General features: G+C 48.0%; 1 protein-coding gene across 2 annotated transcripts; it reads right to left on the bottom strand.

Annotated features, from left to right (window-relative positions):
- Positions 1-16,897: 16,897 nt before the first annotated feature.
- On the bottom strand, positions 16,898-24,739 carry LOC144798310 (uncharacterized). 2 transcript variants are annotated; one of them, XM_078669112.1, is made up of 3 exons: positions 24,607-24,739; positions 22,071-22,252; positions 16,898-21,606 (listed from the first exon to the last, which is right to left on the bottom strand). In XM_078669112.1, the coding sequence occupies exons 2-3, from the start codon at positions 22,180-22,182 to the stop codon at positions 21,074-21,076; spliced, it is 645 nt and encodes a 214-aa protein (XP_078525238.1). In that variant the 5' UTR covers positions 22,183-22,252; positions 24,607-24,739; the 3' UTR covers positions 16,898-21,073. The 2 variants fall into 2 exon arrangements, with proteins under 2 accessions (XP_078525238.1, XP_078525239.1); XM_078669113.1 differs by having other exon boundaries at positions 22,071-22,249; positions 24,607-24,738.
- Positions 24,740-24,746: the final 7 nt, after the last annotated feature.

The following is a 24,746-nucleotide window of genomic DNA, read 5'->3' as shown; positions in this document are numbered from 1 at the left end:
GATTATCATTTTTTGGGGCCTTTTGGGATGTGGAATATAACACAATGACATTGTTTTAACAAACCTTGTGAGTTTTGTATATTTAAATAATGGGTATAATATTTGTATTTTAAAATGCTTTCTTTTCATCCAAGGTCCTAATGAGATGCACTGTACTGGGGCGTATTTACCACAGAGTGAATTTGCCTCCAAAGTTTGTTCAACTAGGACTCTTAAGAATTCCCTCATGTACTACTTGTAAACGTTATCTCATTGCATATGGAGGGCTCTTATGCCTTTGTGTCTGGCTGGTACTATATAAAACAACCCCATGTCTCTCACATACTCAGACAGCTATACAGATAATCTGACACCCACTCATATACCAGACACTCTCAAATGGCCAAAGTCTCTTTCAGATACCCTACCGAATGGGAAGGCTGGACAAGTTTTCAGAGATGGTCTGTAAGGAAAGGGGCATAACTTCCACAATAGAAAAAATCTTTAAAATACTGACAATTTACACATTGAAATATTCTTTAAAATGCTGACAATCTATACAGCACACATCACAAAAGCCACAGTACCGTGGCATTTAAATAAAAGCAGTCATTATAACCACAATCAAATATATTTACTGTAGTGCCCTTGCCCTGTATACTTCGTTTACATACTATCACTTTGTATTTTTATGTACTCCAAATGTATCTCATGTAATGGCCACTGTGCAAACTCTGTGAAGCGCTCTGATACCTTCGGGTCAAGTTTGCGCTTTATAAAACTTGATTAATAAATCTCATGTTACGGCCATTGTGCAAACTCTGTGAACCGTTCTGATACCTTTCGGTCAAGTTTGTGCTGTATAAAACTCGATAAATAAAAGTGAACACAACTTTAGAACTTCCACCATATTGTGTGTGGTTGAATTAGGAATTCTGGGACAGGGTGATGCCCACTTTCCACAGGAAGTGGTCATCTGGGGGGTGTAGTGACCACCGGGGTAGGTAGCCCTTTGGCTATTACCCCTCAATTACTCTAAATTGAGTATGTACTGGACCCCCTGATACCAAGGCCTCTAAGTTGAGTATTTACGGGACTTACTGACACCAAGACTTCAGATTTCTACAATCACAAAAGAAGAAGTGGACTGAGAAGACTGCTGACCCGAGAACTGAGGAGCACAACTGACTTTGTGCCAACCCTGCCAGCTTCACCCGACCGTCGTGGAGCTTCTGACTCTTCCTGCCACTTTGCAGACTCCAAGAAACCCGGAGGGCTGCCAGTGCTTTGCCAATTGCCAGAGGAACTCCCTTGGAGTAGTGGCGCTACTCCCCTGCAGCTGCAGGCACCAAAGAAGCAAGACCCTGTACATCGGCGTGGCGCCTACGGGGACCACAGACGCAGCAGCTGTCCAGGAAGAGGTAGCAGTGCTCCCACAGGTCAGTTCCGTCCTCCCTCCAACTGTTGTGACACTAGGACCTGCACATTACCAATCCCTGGGATACTGGACCCCCTTGCAGCAGCCAAGGCTTGTTGTGCTCAGACCAGACACCAACGCCTAGAAAGACTGACCTGCACATTGAGGAACTTCAGGGACAGTGAGACCCACATTGTGAATGGCTCAGCTGTCCTGTTTGCCCCCTCTGCCGCCACCCGACGCCTCAAAGCACCTATATACCCACGCTCCTGAGACCAAGGGAGGGGACTGTGCCAATGGGGTCCTCAAATCCACAAGAGCTAAGCCTACACTTTATTTTCACCTTACTTCTTTTTCGTTGTCTGAGGCGGTAGCCGGATAACATCTCGACCTGTCTCTGCTTTTTCTTTTGCTCGCCCTGCCTTGCGCAGTCCTCCTTTCTGCCCCACTGTGCTGGCGCCGCCGCGCAGGAGCCTACATCAGGTGGTTCCCATCCTCACGGCCGATTAGGTGCCGCTGGGGTCTCTGGGACTTGTAGGAGGAGTGTGGTGGGAGCAGGAGCGGCCATCTTGGGGGGAGTTTTCCACGCTGGTCGGCTGACTAGTGTTGCACTTTCTCTGACGCCTCTCGGCTGAGACGGCATAAAGTCGAGCATCAGAAGGGGCCAGGTTAGATCATTTGACCCCCCCCCCCCGCTTTGCCTACGGCAGTTGCTGGGGGCGGGCGAGTGGGTGTTATTGCTATTGCTGCTGACCACTAGCATTTAACAACTGCCTCATTTTAGAGTTTGTTGCACTGATTGCTAGCGCTGTGTTCTTAACTACTGCACTGTGCTTTTAATGTGTAAAATCTACTGTGTACTTTATTTTCACCTTACTTCTTTTTCGTTGTCTGAGGCGGTAGCCGGATAACATCTCGACCTGTCTCAGCTTTTTCTTTTGCTCGCCCTGCCTTGCGCAGTCCTCCCTTCTGCCCCACTGTGCTGGCGACGCCGCGCAGGAGCCTACATCAGGTGGCTCCCATCCTCACGGCCGATTAGGTTCCTCACGGCCGATTAGGTGCTGCTGGGGTCTCTGGGACTTGTAGGAGGAGTGTGGTGGGAGCAGGAGCGGCCATCTTGGGGGGAGTTTTGCACGCTGGTCGGCTGACTAGTGTTGCACTTTCTCTGACGCCTCTCGGCTGAGACGGCATAAAATCAGAGGACCCTCTCTCCGCGCAGCGGAGCGCAGTGCGGACACGCCTAAATCGCGCCTAAGGAGTGCCGAAGGAAAGCCCGTCTGCGCCCGTCAGCGTCCGGGAGGCGGACGGGTGTGGCGAGAGCATTGGGGGTAGTTCTCAGTTGCCTGAGTCAGCTGGTATAATGTTGAAGTATACAGCTGTTGAGCTTCTGTCCCTCAGAAAAGGGGTGAGTTCCTGCCGCACGGTGTTTCCGGGGCGGCACAGGGTCAAGAGACGATGCGCGGGCTGTGGCTGGCTTCCGGGCAATGCCCCCGCCTGTGTCTCTCATTATAATGCGGCTACCACCAAGCATTCGTGTCTGCTCCTCAATACAAGATCGCTGAGCAGGCATGCTTTGGACATCTATGAGCTCCTAATCACGGAGGAGCCTCTTTGTCTGTTACTCACAGAGACATGGCTGGGGGAGGCCTCGAACCCGGACATAGCCACGGCAATCCTCCCCGACTTTGTTATATACAGGCAGGATAGGGTGAAGGGTAGGGGCGGGGTGTGGCTATCGTGGTGAATAGGCTTGCTACATGCTCTATTATCCCCATAGATGTTATCTCAGGCTGTGAATCCCTGGCTTTTTCTATATCATTGTCCCCACATCAATCATTTTCAGGGCTATTGATCTATAGACCGCCAGGGCCTTTGGGCTCTTTTTATGAAGAGCTGCAGGCAGTGGCATCAGCACTTTGTTTGAGGACAGAGCATTGCATTATATTGGGGGACTTTAACATCCACATGGACGAGAGGGATGATGTAGATACGATAAAAATTTGTGATATCACTTCTCCCCTTGGTCTTTCCCCCTATCTCACTATGCCTACTCATACCCTTGACCAGGTGTTCTCCACTGTCCCCATCGATGTTTCTACCCCTGTTCCGGTGCTTTGGTTGGACCATTTTTTGATTAAATTCTACATTTTATGCACCACCAAACCTCCAGGTAGTACCCTGCTACGGCCGTGTCAGGCCCCTCGGGCGTATCACCGTGTAACCCCTGAAATGCTGGCCCAGGCTTGTTTACTTCATCCCTGCCCACTGTCTGGGGTCTTAGAAAAAGATCTTGCTTCTATGCAGGCATGGCTTATTGAAAGGTTAGATGAACTTGCCCCTGAGATTGCCTCCCGTAAATCTATCAAACGGGCCTCCGCTCCTTGGTTCACTGAAGCCTTGGCTTTGGCTCGACGACAGTGTAAGGTGGCGGAGAGGGCCTGGCGCTGGCAGTACGACATCAGGGCCAAGCTGGCGTACAGAGCTTCCATCAAAGCCTACCACCAAGATATTCTGCTGGAGAAGAAATCTTATTTCTCAAGGAGAATTGAGATGGCTACCAATTCTTGCAAGGAGATATTTACTATTGTAAGGGAATTTACTGCCCCTAAAATGAGTGCACCGTTCCGGACGCACTCGGAACAATGGGTGTCCTCTCTTGCCAACTTTTTTACCACCAAAATCAAGTCCATCCAGGACTCCTTCTTGCTGTCTGGGGTAGTGGCAGCCCCCGGCGCTAACGTCCTGGCAGGACCTGCAGTTAGCTTGGAGCCCATTCTCTCGGAATTTCCACCTTTATCCGCCGCTACATCTTTGGAGCTCCTAGCTAAATTAAAGTCAGGGTCCCCTCTTGATCCCTGCCCTGCCAAATTTTTGGCGAAAATGGCGGAGGTAATATATCCCCTTGTCAATCCCTTGCTGAACCTTTCTCTAAGCAGTGGGGTGGTACCTTCAGTTTGGAAACAAGCCATGGTTATTCCATTACTGAAAAAGCCCAGTCTGGATCCTGAGGTCTTTGCCAATTATAGACCTATTTCCCTCCTGCCAGCTTTCGCCAAAATTGTGGAGAAACATGTACACACATCCCTCTCCAACTTCCTTGAATCCCACAATTTGTTACATTCTACTCAATCCGGCTTCCGTACTAACATGAGCACTGAGACGGCGCTGTTGGAAGTCACGGAGGCGATCAAGGAGGTATTGGATGTAGGAGGCAAGGCCATGCTGGTGATGCTCGACCTGTCGGCGGCCTTTGACACCGTCCCCCATGAGGGTCTCCTCATCAGACTCAGTGAAATCGGTCTGCGGGGGAAGGTGCTCAGCTGGTTTAGATCTTTCTTAGCTGGCCGCTGTCAAACGGTCTGGGCCCCGCCCTGCTCTGCGATAGTGCCGCCATTGGAGGTCGGAGTTCCCCAGGGCTCTGTTTTGAGCCCTACTCTTTTTGACATCTTCCTGACCCCTCTCTCGACACTGGCGGAGTCTTTTGGGGCCCAGATCGTATCATACGCCGACGATACCCAGCTCCTCTTCACTTGTGGGAAGGGGTCTGAGTTTGACGGAGAGAGCATCTGAGAGTGCCTTGGGGCGTTTTTTAAATGGTTCCAGCTAAACGGCCTCAAATGCAACTCGGATAAATCTGAGGTGCTCTTTTTCGGTTGTTGATCTGATCCGAGCTGGCAGGACTGGTGGCCTGTAACCATGTTTCCCCCTTTAGCTGCATCTTTGATAGCCAAGAACCTTGGTGTTAAAATCGATAACGGCTTAGCGCTGAAGTCCCAGATTCTTGGCATCAGGGGAACATGTTTTGGCCTCCTCAAGATGCTCCGTAAGTTTCTTCCTCTGCTCCCGTTGGCGCATTGAAAGATTACGGTGCAGGCCCTTATTGGGTCGCGGCTTGATTACGCCAATGTCCTGTATCTGGGCCTGCCGGAGTATCTTCTCCAACGTCTGCAGGTGGTTCAGAATTTGGCCGCACGGGCCATTTTTGGCCCACACGGCCGAGCTAGAACATCGGACCTCTTGCAGTCTCTTCATTGGCTGCCTATCCGGAAACGGATAGTTTTTAAAGCTCTTACTCTGGCTCACAAAGCCTTGCATGCTTCCGGGGCCAAATACATTCAAAAACGGCTGGCGTTCTATCATCCTGCCAGATCTCTGAGGTCTGAGTCGCAGGCTTTGGCAGCGGTCCCAGTCATAAGAAGGGCTCGGATTGGGGGCCGGTCCTTTAAGTACTTGGCGTCTCAGCTCTGGAATACTATGCCAATTGCTCTTCGCAGGAATGCCAATTTGCTGGCCTTTAGAAAGGACCTGAAATCTTGGCTATTTGTTCAGTAGGCCATACCTCTTTCTCGCCGGCCCCTTTGTTTCTGTTATAGGCCATAAAGCGCCGGGACACTCTTCGGAGTAGCCGAGCACTATACAAAACACCACTAACATTAACATTAACACTTGGGTTTGCTCAGTATGTACTTTTTCAGTCTCCCCCTGCAGTCTCTTTCTGCAGGCCCCCTCCAGCCACGAGAGACTCTTGCACCAGAATCCGACCCCAAAATACACCACTGCACCCGAGCCCCACAGCCCAAGTAGAAGTGGACCAAGGGTATTCCTGTTGTCCTGAGGATCTCAAGGAGCGAGCCCCACTGTGGGTTCTCCGGACTGGCCTCCCAGTCTCAGCCTACAGCTTCTTTGTAACTGGACTTCTGTAGTAGGGGATCTCTGTTATAGTCATAATCTAGTGAATAGTCCCGCCCATGTGCGTGGACCCCGGAGCAATCAAAAATAATCTCTTACAGTGTCGAAAAATGCAGAACTGCACAGACACTTAAGAGAGAATTTAAAGACAGATAATGCAGCCTAAAAAGGCTACACTGTACAGTACTTCAACTAGAAATTCCACCACAAAATCCACAAAAAACAGCAAAGCCTGTACAGATTTCCCTTGCTTTCACAGCAAAATCCCTCAGGAATGATAGAGAGAAGAACCTGGACAGACAAGCCCCATAGGCTGCCATTATGTGGCTCAGAACAGGATACCGTGCCTTTAAGAGAACTTTCCAGAACTTCACAGTATCCCAGAATGCCCTGCAGGTCCCAGTTACTTTCAGTTCTTTTTTCCGGCTCCTGCAAGCAGGACCCTGGAGCATTGAGCTCTCCCTTTTCAAGGGTTGGTTGGTATTTTTCACTGAAAAATCGATTTGGGTACTTTCTAAGTACTTTTGGACTTTTCTTCTTGGTTTTTGCACTCTTTTTTCTGTCAAATATGCCCTCATTATTTTGACAAATGCCCGGAGTGCTCCAGGAAGATGGCTAAGTCAGACCCTCATGAGGTGTGTATCCTCTGCCTGCCCTCTTCCCATGTTCCAGAGGAGTGTGTGATCTAAAAGGCTTCTCTGGAAGGACCCTGAAGGACAGAATGAATATCAGACTTCAGGGCCTCGAGGAAAGGAGGCTGAAGGCACAAGGTGGGTCTGGTGGGGCTTCATCTGCCTGTGCTGAGGCCTCTGGGGGGCTCCCCAGGGCCAGGAAGTCCAGCAAACGCCCACAGTCTCCGTCTGGTTCGGTAGCTCTGACCACGACGTCGAGAGGAAGGTCCACGGCCAGTTCCCGGTCTCCCCAGGGCTCTGGCTCGAGAAAACGTCGCCCGTCGACGTCGAGGGACTTACTCCGGCCGCCGTCGAACCCTGTGACGATTTCCTCGTCGTCGTCTTCGGCGTCGATGTCGAGTGATCGGCGTCGACGGGCCCGGCGTCGGCGCTCGCCGTTGAGGCGACACCGCCGATCGCCGTCGACGAACAGGTCATCGTCATCGTCGAGGGGATCCTCGTCGTCCAGACCGCCGTCGAAGCGGAAGAGGTCGCCGTCGAAGCACAAGAGGTCTCCGGCGAGGCGTAAGAAGTCGCCGTCGAGGCGGTCGAGGTTGCCGTCGAGGCGGTCGAAGAGGTCGCTGTCGAGGTCGCCGGCGAGGCACAGGAGATCGTCGTCGAGATGGTCGGGATCGACGTCGAGACACAGAAACCCTGACGGCTGTGGGCTTGGAGAAGCCCAAAGACAAGAAACCCTACCGCCAGTTCCAACGACGGTTCGGCTCGCAGGGGAAAGGAAGAGGACAGTCTTCTGGGCAACAGCAGCAGCAACAACAGCAGCAGCAGTTCAGGAGACCCTTCAAAAAACGTCAGAGGGGTAGAGGTGGACAGCAGTCCTCTACCGCGAACAAGGGCCCGGCCGGGTCTCGACCCTGAGCGGTTACTTCCCCTTCGTCCGTTTCCCGCTCCGGTGGGGGGGAAGCGTTCAATTTTTTTCTGGCAGAGTGGAAAAAAAGTATTCAGGACAAGTGGGTGCTGAATATTGTTTGCAATGGATACAGTCTTCGGTTCGCCAGCCCGCCTCCATCGATTCCTCCGGTCAGCTCGCAGTATCAGCTGCGCGAGCTCCAGGCGGAGGCCGATATTCTGTTAAGGAAAAGGGCGATAGAAGACGTGCCTCTGTCTCAAAGAGGAAGAGGTCTGTACTCCCGGTACTTTCTGGTCCGCAAGAAAGACAAGAACGAGTTCAGGCCCATTCTGGACTTGCGACAGGCAAACAAGTGGATTCGCAGAGAAAAGTTTCGCATGCTGTCGTTGCATCAGATTTATCCTCAGCTGCAACAGGGGGACTGGTTTTGCGCCATAGACCTACAGGATGCATACTTCCATGTGCCCATTGCACACAAACATAGGAAGTTCCTGCGATTTCAAGTCGGCACCAATCACTATCAGTACAAGGTACTTCGGTTCGGGCTGAAGTCTGCGCCCAGGACTTTCTCGAAGTGCATGGCGGTGGTGGCGGCACACCTGCGGAAGAACAAGGTGTTTGTCTACCCGTACCTGGACGATTGGTTGATCAAGGCCTCCTCCTTCTCGGAAGCTCAAGCGCACTTCCAGAAGACGTGCTTTCTCTTGAACAAGCTGGGGTTGCACATCAACATGTCCAAGTCTGTCCCGACCCCGGTCCAGTGCATTCAGTACTTGGGAGCCTCCATCGATCCGAAGGAGACACGCTTGCTGACAGCGTAAGAGCGACGATTATCACTCCTTCGGAAGGCTCAGGCTCTCATGACAACTCCATCTACGACAGTGCGGAAGGTGTCTTCTCTACTGGGTTCGATGGCATCTTGCATCTTCCTGACGCCACATGCGCGGCTGCACATGAGACAGCTGCAGGAGTGCTTGGAGGATCAGTGGGACCAGAGGAGAGGATCTTGGGACGACAAGATGAGACTGTCCCGGCATGCTCTTCAGTCTCTGAAGTGGTGGTGTTCAGCGGAGAATCTCCTACGAGGGGTTCCCGTCCACAAGGACATTCCCACTCAGACTATCGTGACGGATGCTTCTCTCCAGGGATGGGGAGCGCACTCCGGAGACCTACAGATTCAAGGGACGTGGTCCCCGACAGAGTCCACGTACCACATCAATTTCCTGGAACTCAGAGCTGTTCACTTAGCACTAAAGGCCTTTCATCCGTCCTTTCAGACCAACTCTCTGCTTGTACAGACGGACAATACGACCACGATGTATTACCTCAACAAGCAGGGGGGCTCGAGATCACGCACCCTGTCACAGGAAGCGCAGGCGATCTGGCGCTGGCTTCTGGCTCGAGGACTGACGATAACGGCCACCCATCTGCCAGGTGTGCAGAATGTTCAGGCAGACGCACTGAGCAGACTGATTCAGGAAAACCATGAATGGGTCATAAACGAAGAAGTACTAGGAGAAGTCTTCGCAAGGTGGGGAACTCCAGACGTAGATCTATTCGCCATCGCAGAAAACAGCAAATGCCGAGACTTCGCCTCCAGGTACTACCAGCCGGGGACGCTGGGGAATGATCGACTGGTCGGAGAGCTTTCTGTACGCTTTTCCGCCCATTCCCCTGATTCCGACGGTTCTCATCAAGCTGTCCCAGTCCAGGACGCGGATGATACTGATTGCCCCGGAATGGCCCAGACAGTGGTGGTTCACGGACCTGCTTCACCTGTCTCTCCTTCCTCACATGAAGCTGCCGTGCAGGCCGGACCTTCTCACGAAGTTCGGGGGGCGGATGTTGCACCCCAACCTCTCGTCTTTGAGTTTGGCGGCATGGCTCCTGAAATAGTGCAATATGGCCATCTGAATCTCCCAGAAGATTGCATGGACATACTGAAGGAGGCTAAGCGACCTTCCACAAGGACTTCCTATGCTTACAAGTGGAAGAGATTTTGCATCTGGTGCAAGTCCAAGAACTATGACCCGACGACATGCAAGGAGGATGTGATCCTTCCATATCTACTTCATCTGGCGCAGTCTGACCTTAATGTCCATTCCATTAAGGTTCATCTGGCTGCTTTGACTGCCTACAGGAAATGCCCTTCATAGACTTCCTTCTTCCAGATCCCTGTGATCAAAGATTTTTTGGAAGGCTTGAAGAAAGTTTTCCCTCCTGTCAGGCTTCCTTCGCCTTCCTGGGAATTGAACGTGGTGCTGTCGAGATTGATGAAGGAGCCTTTTGAACCTATTCATAAGGCTTCGTTGCAGCACCTGTCCTGGAAGGCGGCGTTCCTTGTGGCCATTACATCGGCCCGCAGGGTGAGTGAAATTCAGGCGTTGTGTTGCCAAGAACCTTATACTGTATTTCATGCTGCTAAGGTTGTTATGCGTACTCACCCTAAATTTCTTCCCAAGGTTATTTCTGATTTTCATGTCAACCAGACTATAACTTTGCCTACGTTTTTTCAGAATCCTTCATCTCCAGCGGAAAGGTCTTTACATTCCCTGGATGTTAGGAGGGTGCTGAAATTTTATCTGGATAAAACCAAGGATATTCGTAGGTCAGACCAATTGTTTATCAATTATGGATCAGTCAGGACGGGTCTTGCTACCTCTAAACAGTCCATCTCGAGGTGGATTGTGTCCTGCATACAATTGTGTTACCAGAAAGCTAATAAGACCTTAGGGGGCAAACCTAAGGCTCATTCCACCAGGGGCAAAGCTGCCACGACAGCGTTGCTTCGTAATGTTCCCATTGCAGAGATCTGCAAGGCGGCCACTTGGAAGTCGGTCCATACCTTTGCTAAGCATTACTGCCTGGACGCGGATGCCAGGGCAGACGCTCAGGTTGGGCAGGCTTCGCTGCGGAATCTGTTCGCACAATAGTGGCGTAATTTCTTTTTTCTCCACCGCCGCTTGGTGTGGGGATGGGCTTGCCATTCTATTCACTAAATTATGACTATACCCAGAGATCCCCTACTACAGAAGGAGTAGTTTCTGTCCTGTAACTCCAGTTCTGTAGTAGGGGTATCTCTGTTATAGTCATAAGCGCCCGCCCTCCTCCCCGGTGGAGAGAGAGAGATATTCATGTACGGAATGCTACAGGTCTGGCGTGTTACGCCTTCAAAAAGAACTGAAAGTAACTGGGACCTGCAGGACATTCTGGGATACTGTGAAGTTCTGGAAAGTTCTCTTAAAGGCACAGTATCCTGTTCTGAGCCACATAATGGCAGCCTATGGGGCTTGTCTGTCCAGGTTCTTCTCTCTATCATTCCTGAGGGATTTTGCTGTGAAAGCAAGGGAAATCTGTACAGGCTTTGCTGTTTTTGTGGATTTTGTGGTGGAATTTCTAGTTGAAGTACTGGACAGTGTAGCCTTTTTAGGCTGCATTATCTGTCTTTAAATTCTCTCTTAAGTGACTGTGCAGTTCTGCATTTTTCGACACTGTAAGAGATTATTTTTGATTGCTCCGGGGTCCACGCACATGGGTGGGACTATTCACTAGATTATGACTATAACAGAGATACCCCTACTACAGAACTGGAGTTACAGGACAGAAACTACTCCTTTTCTCCCATTGAAGTGACACGTATCGCCATGACACCCCTCTGCGTCCGAGAGCCTCCCGAGGTGACCTCTTAGTGTGGCCTTGGACCTTGCACGCTGCTCACCTTAAGTCTTGAGGAACAGTCCCGTAAGGCGCTGACAAGTGTCTAAATGCAATTCATGTTTTTCCTCAATAGGATAACATTGCCGATACAGAAAATGCACAGTTTCCAGTTCTGAAAAATGTTAAAATTCATAACTTGAACAGAACTTACCAATGTAATCTAAATTTATATAAAAAAATACATTTTTTAAATTGCTGTTGGATTATTTTTTATTGTGTGGTCCCACTTACTGCCTTTGTATGTGTGTGTAACAAATTCTTAGCACTACTCTATTATATGCCTGCATGCTCACCCACACTTCCACAAAAGAGAGCATCTGGAGTGAAATTTGTGCCTCTTTAATTCCTTTGGGGTTTGCCTGGACCTCTTTTTCGTCCACTATACACTGAGGATCTACCGGACTCTCTACATGCCCCAATTAAGCTAATGTGAAGCTGCGACTCACCATTGTGACTGTTGCAATTGATCTTCACATAGGAAGATCAGAGTACTTGTGCTGAATCTGCCTTCGCAAAAGGAACAAATGATGGGCTGAATGCTGAACAATGCAAACATTCACCCCCCCCCCCCTCCCACAAGGATCTGGGTTTAAGCCATTGTTCTTTTAAGCACTACACCACCCCAGTTTGGACCCAGCCATATGCAAATGATACTTGATCCTGCTCCTCATGGGAACAGTCCAGCCCAAACTGCCAAGCCAGGCCCTGCCTGGACTGGAACAAGCATCCTGAGACAGGTTTCCGGGCATCAACCCTCACCCGCCAGGCTAGCTTGCATCCAGTGGCACGGTGAGAGCACGGGACCCACGTCTGGGCATACCTTCCCACTTAGCCACCAAGCTTTCAAAGGAAGATATATGTGTCCATAGTTGAGTGAAGGCAGAGGATGATACAGACTCAAGTTTGGGTGGCCTGCAGCTGCAAATCACAGGAGATAGTGGAGGCACACCAGAGTTAAACACCCCATAGCCTGAGGCCCTCTGCTCTTATGGGCACCAGTAGCCACAAAGTGAGCCAACAGGTTAGGGTGAGAAAGCGGCAAGGACACTGAAGAATATTAACATCTGGAATGAAAGACTAAACCCCATTGGAACGGAGGTACAAGAAAATGGCAAAGAGAGAGAAACAAAGCAAAAGTTAAAATGTAGGCAAGGAGAAAAAGCACACACTGTGTATGAAGAATTTGCTATAAGGAAGAGAGCCAATGTACACTACTAACGAAGAAGCGAAGCAAAACAAGAGGAATTTAAGAGAGTACTCAATGAGGAAAGAGCAGTAATCAAAAGAGCCGGTGTCCTGGAGACTAAAACATTTCTAAGTAAGACATCACATACTGACTTTGTGATGTGCCGTTGTTGAAAGCTGCAATGAAAGGAGAGTTCCCTATAATATGTATCGTTGCCACAAAATCCATAAACTATGTTTAGCCTTTTACACACTGGAAAGCCAAGTTATGAGTGCCAAATGGAAATATGCAAGAGCCCGACTGAATTAAAAAGGGTGGAAGAGCTTGATCATCCCTATCTCGAGCAATCTTGCAGAAAAGATATCTTTTGAGCCACAAAATCCTCTCGAGCTTTGTGGTACAAACTTTGATCGGCTATTGAACTAATGTTCGAAGATAGTAGAGCCTTGGTAGCTCTCCACCACTGGCCCATGTAAAACCCTCAGTCCTAAAAGACTGTGCACATGCTCTCCTAGTGAAAATACTTAATATTGATAAGGTTAATCTGTACTTACATCGATTTATTTAGACATTTCCATAGGAAAGTCCTCTTCAGTTACCATATAGTTGGCATCTCTGCACTTGGCTTAGGAAATTTGGACAGATGGGGTTAGTTTTGTCAAATGCTTTTAGGATGTTAGTTTCGCAGTAATGCCAGTGGAACAAATTTTCACATTGGAGCCAGTTGTGCTCGATGATCAGTGGTGGATGTTTTTATATTCCAGAGTCAAATCAAACCTGTCACTAAGGTCTTTCTTTTTAAACCTATTGTGGACAGTACCAATTCTTAAAACTGACTGGCTTTCGTTTCAAGCTAATTTGACTGCTTATTTCATGGCTTTCATTGCTGCTCTTGTGTTTGTCTGACACCTGCAGCATTCCCTCTTTCGATCTTTTTTGACTAGGTGACTTGCGCCCTTTAACCGCTCGCATTCAGGGACCTACATTTCTGCATCGCTTTTAGCACTTCATGGGTTTGAATGTGTTTTTGCTCTCTCTCTCCTACGCTGCTTTCCCAATAACTACTCTGCGCTCTCTGTATGCTCCACCCTCCCCCTCAACTTGTCCATTACAATCTACTCTTGCCAGTTTGGCTTTTTGCATTTTTTCTTGTTCTCACCCTCCACCAGACACACACACACTGCACCCCCTAAGTTCCTAATTCAATTCTGCTGCCACAGCCTACTCGGCTTTCTCACCACTAAGCTCTACCTTTAGTCTTGCTTCCCCACTTGTTCTTGCTGCTCAACGGTTTTTACATTTTCCCCCTCCAGCTCTTCTGTAGCTCTGCCACCCTCCCTTCGGCTTATGTTTTTCTTAAAAAGCACTTTGATGGTCAAAATATACATTTTAACAATTTACTGCCTCAAGACCGATGTCTGCCCTCCTGAATCTCAAAATAAAATAAAAATGCCAGCCATGTGGTGATGCATGCGTGTGCATACGCCATCATGCTGGGCCGCTATAAGCGTTTTGAGGCATACGTGGGCACTGAGCTTGATGTTATTGTTCTTTTTTTTGTATAATGCTGTTCAGCATCCATAAACAAGCATTTTTTTCAATTTTGTTGTTAAGGAACAGCACTGTCAAAAATCAGTGGCAAAGCCAAACTGAGTGCATTGTCAAAGCCGGTAAAAGGCAAGACCTAATGGCTTTACCATTTTCTTTTTTTTTTAGTAGGTTCCAGATTATGTTAAAGGGGCGAGGACAAACAAAAGAGCTTTATAGGGACCCATCACAACATTGTCTTTCTAGGTTCTGCCAAGCAGACAACCCAAGCTGTCTTGGTTGCGAAAGCCCTACTATGCAATTGTCGAACTTTCCCATTAGCAGCAGAACAGGATGAACATATGTGCCTTAATCAGAGATATTCATCCAACCCGACATTCTCCAATATCACATACTCTGAACAGTTGCATCGGTCAAGCAATCACAGGTCTCTGACTATGCCTCATGACCCAGCCCCTCAGTCACTCAACTACACCAGCCAACAATGCACATTGCCCCTGGTGGCACCATGTTGATTAGATTGTCTGAACTACCTAGGACGGAAAGAAACAGCTACTTAGTTTTGTCTATCTGGATTGGACCTCCAGGCGCCCAGCGGCACCTGCATGAGGGTGGTATTGGTATCATCCTGTCCCTGTAGAAAAAAGGTTGTGGCCCAGGAAGCTGGCGCACTTCCAAGTCTGGAGAAATGTTTCCCCTCAGGTGGAGGTGCGAGCTTCCGTAGCTCCCGACAGCCAGGGAGAAATGTTTCCTCTCCAGGCGGAGGTGCGAGCTTCCGTAGCTCCTGACAGCCAGCCATAGGTGCCCCATAAGGCACACCAAAACCCCTCGGGCCTGTCACGGTGTTCTCCACAACAAAGTACATTGTGGCATGGCTCGAGGGACAGGCAGCCAGCGACGGAGGTCAAGATGTCAGGCACTGTCATCCTCTCGATCTGAAGGTCGAAGATAGTCTCAGGTCTCAGCATAGGTCCTCCAACACCCCTCGGACACCAGACGCTCCAGAGTGCACGCTAGCACAGGTCCCTCAGACTCCGCAAGCTTTCCCTGCACTCCTCAAACTCCGCACGTCCGGCACCTCAGATGGCAGCAAATTTTTACGAGCACATTCCTCTGCACTGTGATGACGGTGTACGTCAGGATGATCCTTGTCCTAACCGACAATCACTTCTACATGTTTCCCCTGCACCCTACGCGGTCCTTACAATCTTGTGGAAATGGGAAGATTCTTTGTGTCCCTTTGATCTTGTTGAAAGGAGGCCGGCCAACCAGTCCTGGAACCCGGGCCATGACAGTTTGCACTTAGCTGTCGACCAGCAACGTCCACACGAAATCCACCAAGTGATAGTCCCCTTCCTGGAGCCCCACAAGCTTCAGGCCATCACAAGTCTTCCCACTTTCCCAAAGCGGCATTACCACACATGTCATGTTGAATCCACTTGCACTACCGGAGAGGATTTGCCAGTACGAACTCATCAATATCAAATACTATACTGCTACTATTGTGCCCATAGGAAATCCTGCTCAATAGCCTTTCCCTACATTATGCCATGCTAATCCAATGCGATAAGCAGGCCCTGTACTGAACACATCACCTGGTGCCATTTGTGACCCTTGCATGTAACCAGGGGCGGCTCTAGGCTCACGGAGGCCCTGGGCAGGAAGCGTAGGTAGGGGGCCCCAGAAGAGGGGGTCCGGATGGGGTGGAACATGGAGGCCAGTGAAGAGGGGGGGGGGGGGTGTCAGGGTGTTTGGAAGTGGAACAGAGCCGGAGGCCGCCAAATCCCTGCCAGGGGACACCAGGCAAATATGTATCCATCCTCAGAGGATTATTATGTTAAGAATATATATTGGGGTGATGGCCCCTGGGGTTTGGTGGGCCCTGTGCAGGTGCACAGCTTGCACATGCCTAAGGCCGTCCCTGATGTAACGCACACACAAACATGTCCTACCTCTTCCCAAGACCGCACCCTGTCACCCGGGAGAACTCCGATACAGTAAAAGACATGCAGAACATTGGCATATAGCTTTTTAAAAGCCAAGCAACAGTAACTTGTGCACACAGGTCCCACTGGGGCAAACCTGTGGCACGACCGATGAGCTACCTCCGTAGATGGCACAACCATGCTGCAAGCCAACGGAGGAGCATTTGAGCTTCATGCCCTGGGTATATGTCTTACCGCAAGACAAGAGACTTAAAGATAACTTGAATCAGTCAATCATGTATACACCAATCACCAGTATGTATATGACGAGCAAAGCGCTTTGGCACTGAATGGCAGTGTCAAACGCAATCCAAGTCCTAAGGCTAGCACCTAGATCAGCAGAAAACTGGGAAGGAGAAAAGCTAAAAGTCGAGGGAAAGCACCCTAGAATGGGCTATTTCCAACAGCTGGCATTGTCCCTTGTGAGTTTTTCCCTTCCATGAAGCATACCCTCTTTATGGTACTTTGCCTTCCTTGATTTGTTTTCTTCCACTGCTCACTTTTAAAGAACTACTTTTTTCTTTTTCTTTCAGCACTCCTTCATAGTGCATGTTTCCACCTGCCTGCTTCCTGCCCCCAAATACCCTACCACCAATCTGCTCTGTGTTGTTCTCTTTTATGTGCTTCTCCCCCTTGCACACTCTGTGTTGCTCTCTCTCTCACATGCTTCTCCGCATAGGAGCCAAGTTGGTTTCAGGGTGTTATAGTGGTCATATATTTTTGGTGTCTAATGCACTAGGTGAAGAGAGATGTGTGCCATTGCTGGTCCCAGGTTTGAAACATCATAAAATAGCAAAGATGTGTAATGCTTCAGATCATACAACGTATAGGTTCAGATTTTTTTTTTTTTGAAAACCTTTATTTATGTGAAAGTGTACACCGCTATTTAGCCGAACATCCCGGGGGCACGGCAGCATATTAAAGACATATTATCATGGCACACATCGTTCATATTTCCGGATAGGTGAGGTTCAATTTTACTTTTAAATCAGGATGACATCAAGAACGTAAAAAGCTTCAATATAACGTAAAGAAATGTGGGTATCAGGTGCCTAACCGTAAGGTATAGTCATACATTGGGCGAGCCAGACAATAAGTCCCGCATAATGAGACGATCACAAATAAGACATGGGTCCCGCAGCAGAGAGTCAGGATATACGTGCATACAATTACTACGAGCACCGAGTAGACGCCCGCCCAATTTCACCAATAATGCAGCAACAGTTAAGGCATGGATTACAACAAATCAATGAAAACTCAGGGAATAATCCAATAAACTGATCCCAAATCCGAAAAAAGAAGGAGAAAGGAGAACCAAAAGAGCGAAGGAAAAAGGGCCATAGAAACAAAAAAAGGAAAAATAATAAATCCCTACCCCCAACCCCGCACACCTGTAGATGGCTACGGCCTACCCCCCCCAGCAGCGTGCCTGTCGCCCAGTATCTAAACCCGAAATATAGAAGAGAGAGGAAATAGAATAGAGAGGAAAATTAAGGATCCGAAATATAACAAGAAGAGAAGTAAGAAAGACGGAGGAGGAGAAGAAATCACTATACGAGCTCCCAGCCACCGACCCCCCCGAGCCCCACACTGTTAAACCTACATAGAAGTAGAAAAGGAAATGGGAAAAAGGAAAGCGTAGAGGAGAGCTGTCGAACAGGCTCTCGGTCTCTCCCGTATGCAAACTACAAGCCTCCCCCCCCCGGTAGTCATCAATCTCGGGATTAATAGTCAATTAACATATAGTAATGCAAGTCATACAGTGCCACATGACGCTATACGTTATACTCATTATAATGCGTGTCCCACTTTGTCACCAGCAAAACAAACACCAGAAAGCACCGAAACATCCTCAGCCCTGGCCCGTGCGATCAATTGGACATGGTGAGTTCAGCTGGCCAGCCGCCATTTTAGGTGGTTTGGGAGACCATGGTGACCAGGATAATCCGTTGGACTGCCCCTGAAAGCCGGTAGGAAACAACAATGTATAGTCAAAGTCAGTGTGGGAAAGTTCCATGCACAACCGTAAGTCCCCAGTGCATGTTATCTGGCTCAGTAATACCAAGTCCGGGAGAAGAGGGAGGGCCAACCCATCGATCCACAGCTGGAATATCAGAAGCAGCATTCGGAGCCGAATCTCCACCCACGGTGCAGGTCCAAAATCCCCGGGCCCCTCCTTACCGGCAGCGATCAGCCCAGTAGCTATGGTGTGGTCCCGGCACTTCAGCATCACCATGTCCGCCGGAGCAATCAATACACTTCGCTCGGGTGCAAGGTGTGGCCCAGTGCCCTGCACCCGAGAACAATCCCGTATAGCTCGTCCCGCAACGCGAGTCATGGCGTCTAATCTTCTCCCCAGGTCGCGGGCGGTGCAATCCAGGGCGACACGCAGGGCATCAAGAGCCGCCATAACATCCCCGATCCCCGGCGTTGCCCCGTAGTCATGAGCCGCAGCATTCCTCCTCACAGGTAGCTCCCCGGCCGGCTGTGATTCAGCAGACAGGACGTTGCTCTCCAGAGCGTCCAGCCGGTCACCATCCTGTCGCACACATAAAGACAGTCAAGCCGCGACCAAAGGAGTGTCAGACTCCATAGCGTTGCATACAGTAGCGTGGAAGCAGACTCGACAAGTGCCAGGACGGCTATCGCCAACGAGAGTCCTCAGTGCCCAGGCATAGCTCACGTGATGCCCAAAATGTCTCCCACAACAACATCGGGAGAAAGAGAAAGAATGTCCGAGCGGCACACGGGCAGGAAAAAGATTAAATATGAGCACTCGGGTCCACGGTGTGATGCAAGCACTCGACCCGCTAAGGGAGCTGGATAAGTGCGGCAAAGGTGGTTAATTCAATCGACTCGTTCCGGCGGGCCGATTCCACCCCGCAGCAGATGGCCACTGTGGCTGCGTCAGGGGCTGGCCGTCCCACTCACCCAAAGCCCCGGTTCCATGTCTGTTTCGGGCCGAAGACTGAACGAGGACATTTCTCCGGGTTTACAGCTGGTAGAAACCTCGGGAGCACACTACCGGAGGCAGCATCATTTCTCCGTAACAAAGCTGTGGCTCGGGTTCAGGATACGTAGCAGGATGAGTGTGCAGGACAAGAAGGTCGGCGGAGCCGAGAGCCTAAGCAGCCATTACGATCGCTGGCTTGGCTCCTCCCTCAGATTTTTTTAATGAAATATCTAATTTAATTAATGATCTCTTTTTGCAAAGTTCTTTTAGATGCCTGCTGGTCACAATTTACAATTGTGGTAAAACAGCCCAATGAGTAGTATGCCTGCTTCAGATAGCTTGCCTAACCATGAAGACATACGTTGGAAAGCCTGTAGGTTTTCAATCACCTTTGTTACGTAATGGTCGATAGAAGGGATTATGTTGACCAGTAACCAAAGAATTATTCAGTGACAACAAAAACTTTGTATTGTGTGCTGAATAAATGGCATTTAGCAGGGTCTTAATAGTCATATACTGAACACCAATTGCCGCTCTATAAACCACGACAATGGGAAAGTCAACCAAAACGTTCATATAGATTTTGGGCAACTTGTGAAGGAAGTGAAGCTGACCGTAACTTAGCTCCCAGAAGGGACCAAGGCTACAGCTTTGCTTGGTAAAAGCGCCAACTGCTTTCAGCCAGGACACAAGAATGTGCAGACTGGCTCAAATGGTTGGCAACAACACATCTAGTTGCCACTGCATCTCCCTTTCAATGCAATTGTGTTTTAAATAAAACGTGGACAGAGCCTATGTTTATCCACTCCCAACAGTTAAATAATAAAATCTCTTTTTATCCGAAACTTCTCCCCAGCACCCAGTAACAACGTATACAAAACATACAATCAAGATCAGGACGTTAACTTCCAGGTTAATGTCCGGACAAGCAAGCGCTTCCGGAGCAGTTAGGTCGTGTTTTCCGGGGCGGGTCATACTTTCTAACCAATCACTGAGCTTTATTGAGCTTGCGGGAGTAGCGTCCCTGTGCTGTCAATCACTAAGTTTAGCTGTGCGATTACCTTGCCTGAACTTCACGTGTTTAATTGCCTTTAATCGAAACTCGGGCACGAGGTAATTGAACTTTTTAAGATTTCCCCTTCGGGGCACAAGGCTGTGCAGTTCTGACCATATGTCTAGGGATTGAGGGACCTGGGAGCCAATGTTCTGTTTTTTTGTGGCGGGGTGAAGGGGGCTGTATGCAGGAATTTTAGGATGGGGTCGCTGCGGTTTCCATACATGTATTAGTGCCTTTGGACCCCAGAGTTAACCCCTGTGGGGTGGATATTCGCTCTCGGGTTTGGACCAGAGATGCACATGATTGCAGAGGTTACAGCTCACGTGTTGTTTTGGAATTTGAATGTAAACGAATTAAAAGCTGATGTTGATTTGCAAACTGACTTCGAGGTTTTCCATTAGAGTTACCGCATGTGATGCCCGAGGCAGCGAGGCTAGATTAAAGTTTGTGTTTTTTTTTCTTTTTTGGTTTTTCTTTTTCCATTTTGTAGCCTTTTTAATAGTGGTTGAGCTGATAGATGTCCTTTTAGAGCTTTAGGATATTATGGAACAATTGGGAGAGGCCCATGTCAAAAAGGAAGATCATCCTGGAGTCATTCTGGACTCATCTGATGATTACAGTCAGGCTATTCCCGCAATTATCTGGGGAAGTCATCTCAAGCCATCCTGAAGTATGCCTGTAGGACAAAAAATGTAAATGTGATGACGAACCTAGACTCATCACAAAAACTACAGTAGGATGGTGTTCTGATGATTTCTACTGGCAGGGAGTGATTACCTTTTACAACTCCACGAATACTAATTGACAACTTCAGGATGAGGGAGAATTACTCCAGGGTGGGTTCTAGCTAATTTAAGGATGACTGTCAATTATTCCAGGATGATCCTATAACCGCTCCAGGATGGAAGTGGATTACTCTGGAATGATCCCATGACAATTTCTGTTTGAGTGTGGATTATTCCTGGATGATCCTATGACAGCTTCAGGATGGCTATTGATTACATCAGAATGGCCCCATTATATTTTCAGAATGAGTGTTGATTACTCTAGGATGACGTGGTGAAAGGGAGGCATGTTTTTGTCCTTGATATTTGGATTTAAGCGGGGACTCCAAGACAAGTTCATTTTCACGGTCTGATGCGTCATTTTTAGTTGTGGATTTTTGATGAAGGACACTAGCCATCCCTGCTAAAAGGGCCAGGTTTTCAAGTTTCTGAAAATTCATCCGCGAACTTGCAACACCAGGCTGAGAAGTTGTGCTTTCAGCATGAGCTTTGTTACCAACTCTTATATAATCCAGTCCACTCTGCTTGGCTTTTTTGTCCTTGCCTCTTTTCTCTGCAATTTCTTCCTCTTGTAGTTCGCGTAACACCCTCTTAAGTCTACCAGCGCTTCCCCGATTGCCACAGTCCATTAACATCTGCTTTTTCTCCAGTGCCCTTTGAAGTACCACCTGTTTTAGACCCTCTGTTGTGCCAGAATAGCTTGCAATTATCTCTTGAAAAATATCCTGAATCATTAGACATTGTTTCTTCACTAAAAAAAAGCAAGAGAAAAAAAATATATTTACATATAAACTTCAAAACAGAAAAGAACACATTGACCACTTGCAATATATCTTCACGCTCTAGCCATAATATATAAATAGAGGTATTGATAATAAAGGACAAATGTACAATCTATCCATAACCAAGTAAGTAAGTTTTCCTTAATAGACAGTACACATTGTAAACCTGAACTTGAACCTCCTGAAAATAGTTTATCCAAAAATAGCTGCCTTATAGTAGTGCCACAAGCTAAACGTTTCAGTCCTTTTCATAAGTGTTACATTTGTCTCTGGAGAGCAATCTAAGGCATATGTGGGGACATGCATGTACATTTTTACTGTCCATTATTGGATTAATTAATCACAAATGTAAGTTTTACTGAAACAGGTTGGTAATTTGTACCGTTATCCTGCAGTTGCAAACTTATTATAAAGGTTTACTTATTGTGCTTACCAGATGATTGGAACAGAATCATAGCTTTAAAATCTCTCTCTTCGGTGATTGGCCAACCAGCTTCATCTACAAAGAACTTCCCCGGGATTGTCCAAAAGCAGGAAGTCACCATCTTTTCGAACACACACAGAATGATCGCAAGTGAAAAACAGGACGTTGAATGAAGCCATGATTATGTCCTGCTAGATATAAAAATCAGGAATTAGTTTGTGTGTGGTTTAAGTTTCAGAGGTAAAATACAAAGCATATCAAACTGATTAACAGATTTAAATTGGAGAAAAGCACCCCAAAAAGTACACTGACCTGGTGCAATTTCTATCTAATATGCCTAGATTGTGGACTACAAAGAAGTGTTTGGGCATGCACTGAAGGCCATTGAGAAAATTACCTAATATCAACTTTCTTTTTGGAGAGCCAGAGTGTATGCTTAGGTCTTGCTGCTCAGGACAAATAGTAATAGCAAAGTAGAGGCATTATGAGAGAAATAGAAGAACTATCAATAAGTGAACTTTCACACTGGGGTTTGTGACGGGAAATCAAGTTACCTATCCCCGCAGATGCATAGAGAGTCAGATGCCTGCTACCCTCTGCCCACCGGCACCCCCAACATGAAAGGACAAGCGTTAAAAATGCAATAGGTTTCACCTTTTATTAAGCTAAAGATATTAGCTTTGCTAGTAGTATTGTAGGTTAATTGTGCAATATGTAATGGCTTTATAAATGAAACAAAAGGCATTACAATGGCAAATACATAAAGCAAAAGCATTGGCATAGCCAATAGGTCTCCCCTCTGGGACCTTATAAGTGTTTTGCCAGAGGTGTTTGGTAAGAGATGCAATTTAACATAAAGGGAGCCCATACCTCGTTGACACATGCAGTACCCGCAGTTCAAACGAGAAGAGGGCATGGGGAAACCTCTTATAAGGCGAGAGAGAGAGAAAGAGAAGGCGAGAGAGAGAGAAAGAGAAGGCGAGAGAGAGAGAAAGAGAAGGCGAGAGAGATAAAGAGAAGGCGAGAGAGATAAAGAGAAGGCGAGAGAGATAAAGAGAAGGCGAGAGAGATAAAGAGAAGGCGAGAGAGATAAAGAGAAGGCGAGAGAGATAAAGAGAAGGCGAGAGAGATAAAGAGAAGGCGAGAGAGAGAAAGAGAAGGCGAGAAAGAGAAGGCGAGAAAGAGAAGACGAGAAAGAGAAGGAGAAGGCGAGAGAGAGAAAGAGAGAAAATAGGAAATATTAATGCGATTTATCTCAGGGCTCGATCCCTCAGTACTTTAGCAGTAGGTCAGGTTGTAACTGGATAATATATGGCTGGGATCGATAGTGGCAGATGTAACAAGACCGGCTTCATTTTTACAGAGATCTTAGCGGTCAAGGTAAATTAGCGCAAACAGGGAATACGTAATTGGCCCTGTCTCAATAATATATACAAACGAGTTAAAAACATTGCATGCACATGGAACGAAACCAGAATGATAGCCTTTTTTGCGAAAGTAGATATTGCAAGATGTTGGAAGGCGTCGGACTACGTTTCCTAAATAGGGCGTAAACCTCAATCGCCACAGGCAACCAGGCCTTTCAATTACACAAATAGCAAACAAAATAAAGAACCAGCATTACAACGGCTAAGTTATTTGAAGCATTTATCCTTATGCTTTGAAACGCATCCATGAAAACGGCCAGTGTTTTAGAAGATGTGCTGCTGTGCACACTACACAGCTTGGGGAACGTGACCAGGATTCAACAATAGAGCACACATTCATTTAGTAATGAAGGCTCACTACAAGTTGCAAGGACACAAGTAATGCTGAACAATATACAATATTCACTTAAATAAATGTGTTTAGCCTTCTTTGATTGACAACTTTTCAGTAGATCGAAAACTGTTCCATTTGGTCGAGAATCTTGAATACACGCAGGTGCACTTGGAACCAACATGGGACCTAAAAATAAATAAAGTCCACATTTGTAAAGCGCACAATCACCCGTAAGGGTCTCTAGGCGCTGGGGGCCGTCGGGAAGATTAAGCGAGCTATTGCCCAGAGTCACATGGTGCTGGGCTAACCTGCCGCCGGGGATCGAACCGTGGTCCCCAGATTCCAGCGTCAGTCGCCCTGGCCGCGGCGCCACACCTCTCACCTACAACATCCGGGCAGTAATTTATCTTTCCTTACAGCGAAGAACTTGCTGTAAAACACATTTTTTAGGCTTTTTGCAATTTTCCACAACTTACACAGGCACGCACTACGTCACACATACACAAAAATACACATGCTCAAACACAAAAGGTGCATATTAAACAAGCAGGCAGGCTGATACAGACAAACATCAAACACACATAATACACACACATTGCAACGCAGGTATTCATTATGACACGTACGAAGCACACACATGCAGGGAGCTGCGTCTGAATTTGCCCCCTTAATGAAAACTCGTGCTTTCCGAAAAATGAGGAAGCTGGTCTGGGACGGAAATTGAGCAGCTGGGACCGAGAGCGGAGGATCGATGCTGCTCTTTTTTAACAGCTGCAGCACTTACCTGAGTATACGCTGGAATCGTCGAAGGAAGTGGAGTTGGAAAAATAAAGAGACCGATGCCAATCCATCTGTCCCTTGGCCATTGCACTCACAGCAATGTTCGTGCTTGCCGCAGAACAATGACGTCACTTCCGGCGCTCC

This window comes from Lissotriton helveticus, chromosome 12 (assembly GCF_964261635.1).
Source record: "Lissotriton helveticus chromosome 12, aLisHel1.1, whole genome shotgun sequence".
NCBI classification, from domain to species: Eukaryota; Metazoa; Chordata; class Amphibia; order Caudata; family Salamandridae; genus Lissotriton; species Lissotriton helveticus.
This window is presented reverse-complemented; position numbering and strand designations above follow the sequence as displayed.